Source organism: Syzygium oleosum, unplaced genomic scaffold (assembly GCF_021117445.2).
Source record: "Syzygium oleosum isolate NSW1041296 unplaced genomic scaffold, Sole_v2.1 Sole_v2.02, whole genome shotgun sequence".
Classification (NCBI taxonomy): Eukaryota; Viridiplantae; Streptophyta; class Magnoliopsida; order Myrtales; family Myrtaceae; genus Syzygium; species Syzygium oleosum.
Genome location: NW_026607486.1, coordinates 14,401,068 through 14,404,506, shown reverse-complemented (window position 1 = coordinate 14,404,506; position 3,439 = coordinate 14,401,068). Strand labels below are relative to the sequence as shown.

General features: G+C 42.3%; 1 protein-coding gene across 1 annotated transcript; it reads right to left on the bottom strand.

The window, feature by feature from the left end:
• Positions 1–906: 906 nt before the first annotated feature.
• On the bottom strand, positions 907–2,815 carry LOC115686863 (protein BASIC PENTACYSTEINE2-like). Its single transcript, XM_056304633.1, has 2 exons — positions 2,618–2,815; positions 907–1,923 (listed from the first exon to the last, which is right to left on the bottom strand). The coding sequence occupies exon 2, from the start codon at positions 1,916–1,918 to the stop codon at positions 1,076–1,078; it is 843 nt and encodes a 280-aa protein (XP_056160608.1). The 5' UTR covers positions 1,919–1,923; positions 2,618–2,815; the 3' UTR covers positions 907–1,075.
• Between the last annotated feature and the right edge of the window lie 624 nt (positions 2,816–3,439).

Here is a 3,439-nt window from a genome sequence, read left to right as displayed (position 1 = left end):
TCTACTAACCGATAGCCAAAAAAGCATGAACTGTGTACAAAAGACTCCGCAGGCATGAATATGCACAGGGCACTCCATTCACGCACAGATTCACATGAAAGGGGAAATGGTTCCCCACATAAGCATAGATTATGGAACAAATATGTCAGCCACCTGACAGGTAGACCCTATGTTTCGAACACAGATGATTTGCAATAATACGAGACAGTATCCAGAAATGAATCAATCGATCATCGAAATTGCAAGAGAAAATGGACAAAAACAGAACGTAATAGTTCAGCTACTCAACTGTAAGGCTGGTCAGCATGAGATGAATATGAGATAGATAATTTTTTAATGTCTGATCAACATTTTACGAAGAATTGCTGCAAAAATTTACTTGAAATTACAATAGACGCCAAACTCATTCACATTGAAATTACATAAGCATTGAATGTGATTGCGAACAAAGTATGAACTGTGTACAAAAGACTCCGCAGGCATCAATATGTACAGGGCACACTCCATTCAAGCACAGATTCACATGAAAGGGAAATGGTTCCATACATAAGCATATAATATGGAGAACAAATCTGTCACCCTCCTGACAGGTGGACCCTATGCTTCTAATACAGATGATTTGCAGCAACACTAGAGACAGTATCCAGAAATGAATTGATCGATCATCGAAATTGCAAGAGAAAATGGATAAAAACAGAACGTAAAAGTTCATCAACTACCAACTGTAAGGTTGGTCAGCATAAGATAAATATGAGATAGATCAATTTCTAATGTCAGATCAACATCTCAGGAAGAATTGCTGCAAAAATTTACTTGAAATTGCAATAGATACCAAACTCATTCACGTTGAAACAGTGGCAACCAGAGTCTACTGGTTCCCCTTGTATGACAAGCAGGATAGCAAAATTAGCAGTGGCAAAAAATTCTGGATGTCTCAATTTCAAAACATGCATTGTCACAAAAATTCATAAACTATAAAGTACATTAACCTCTCTACAAATGGCCAATGGCATAAATACAGGTAAGACAGGCCATATGCATCAGAACACGCTCAAGCAGCCCAAACAGTGCAAATCTACCTGATAGTCACAAACTTGTTGGTACCATGTTTGGCCCAATGGGTCCTCAGATCAATTGGGTTAGCAAAATTGTAGCCTTCAGCTACAAGTTTCTCCAGTACCTTCTTAAATGCACCTTGGCTCATTTTCCGTCCAGCTATTCTTGCACCTCGTCGCTTAGTGCTCATTGGCAACGGATACATTGATACCTGTGTGGTACAACACGCCGATTGCCAACCACCACAACCCCAGCGGTAACATTGCTGAGGAGCACCAGTGCACGAGCAGATTGGTATCGGAATACCCGATATATCCATGTCAATGCCATTGATAACAACGTCCAAGCTCTTCTTTGGTGGCTTTGCACGCTGAATTGGAGGGTTTGTATTGTCCTTCGGCTTCCTGCTCTTTTTGGCTTTGGGGGCCTTAGGAATACCATTGCTCTGCCTCTTCTTCAATTGCGGACTTTCCTTTTTAATCCCCGGGCTTGGCTCTTCAATCCTGCCAATCCTATCATCCCTCAATGAGTCAGGCATCTGTAACATTTGCAGGTTGTGGGCTCCAGAACTTTCCGGGAGCATAGCATAATTATGATTCGGAGGCAACATGTTGAAAAACTTCTCTCTTTGGTTCATCCAACTGTCCCTCCCATAATTGTATTGGAGAGGAGCGTCCGAAACAACAGAATCCCTAGGATGATATGCTCCATTGGGAGCTAACAGAATGGTCGGATCACGCCCGGGCAGGAAAGGTTTCGTATCTCGCTCAGCCATGGTTGACATGAGCTGAAGATTGAGGTGCCCTTTGCAGGATGGTTCATAATAACCCCAATTACGCATGTTCAGCGCATCGTCGTCCATGATAACTATACAGTTCAGAGAAAAAACAAAGAAAAGTTTCATTTTCGCCGCATGTCACGGTGCTCAAGCAACGAATGTAACAGAGAAACACGTAGAAAACTAATAGATATAACAAGACCCCAGAAGAAAACACATGAATATAAGCAGCATCCTCCATACAAGATAGAACTGGTCTTAGGACAAAAAAATGTTCCAGTTGCTCGTTACCCATTAAATCAAACACCAAGAGAGAACTAGCCGTCAAACAGCAAATCTAAAATGCACTACACGTCTCCCGATCAAACAGATCAACCAACAAAACGCTTCCCAATCTATCCACCGGTCAGGAACGGAGCTAAAAACTGCTTCGATCCAACACAACAGCGGGGAAATTTTGAGAAATTCTCAAAATCCCCATCCGATCCCATCCCATCCTCTACATTTTTCTCACGATCTCGTCACAGAACAAAGCACCCAATAGCTAAAAGGGGGTAAAAAAGATCGGAGATTCGGAAATTAGGCATTTTGACGCCAGATCTACAAATCCCAACGAAGGAATTAGCAAACCCAGGTGCCCATTTAAGCTCAAACGAGGCGGTCGTGCATGGAGATACATAAGAGGAATAACAGTACAAGGACCCATCTATTGAAAATTATGGAGAGAGAGTGAGGGAGACAGAGACAGAGAGAGAAACAGGAGAGAGGAGAGAGAAAACTTACTTGGGTGGGTGTAAACGGCCCTTTAGGGTTTGCCCTTCTGGAGAGAGAGGGAGGAGAGAGGAGAGAGAAACCAATGAGAGAGGCAGACAGAGAAAGAGAAAGAGATAGAGAAAGAGAAAGAGAAAGAGAGGAGATAGGAGAGAGAAAGCCCTAACAATTCAGGGAGAGAGAAAGAGATGGAGAAAGAGAGAGAAAGAGAGAGACCTAAAATTGGTGTATGTATCTATCAAGAAACAATATTTATTCCTATTTTTAAATTTAGAGTGAGATGGAAAAAGGAGCAAAATCTAATTGGAAGGCGGATGGCCCATGTGACGATCTCAAAGGTTCAAACCTTATCCTCTTGTTGCCCCCATGAGGAGCCCACCTCCCCTGTTTCTTCCTCTTCTCTTTCATATGTAATTTAATACATACAAAACTACTTTATAATATAATAAATCAATGCTTTCCCACTAATTATAATGTTGTCTCTGAGTATTGTCTAGGATGATCGGCTCCCATATTAGAATCGAGAGCCGGGCAATCTGGGCCAATTCCCAATTTGTGGAAAGGTGAACTGGCCCACCTGATCTTGGACTCACCCAGGAACCGAGACCGACTAATCCAATCTAGTTCCCTGATGGGTCCAGGAACCAGCCGTATCTCCGTTTACTTTTTTTTTCCTATTCTTTGCAAGGCTACAAGTATTGTTGCATAATCTAAACTGCTACAGGACAAGCTTGTGATAAGCTCACTAAACATGATGATCATCTCCACGAACAAAGCTATAATGATCATTAAGAACTAAGTCCGAGAGGCGTCGAGCCGTGAGGGAGGCATGAG

Coding starts and splice junctions, on each gene's coding strand:
- LOC115686863 (XM_056304633.1), bottom strand. CDS start 1,918: ATGGACGACGATGCGCTGAACATGCGTAATTGGGGTTATTATGAACCA.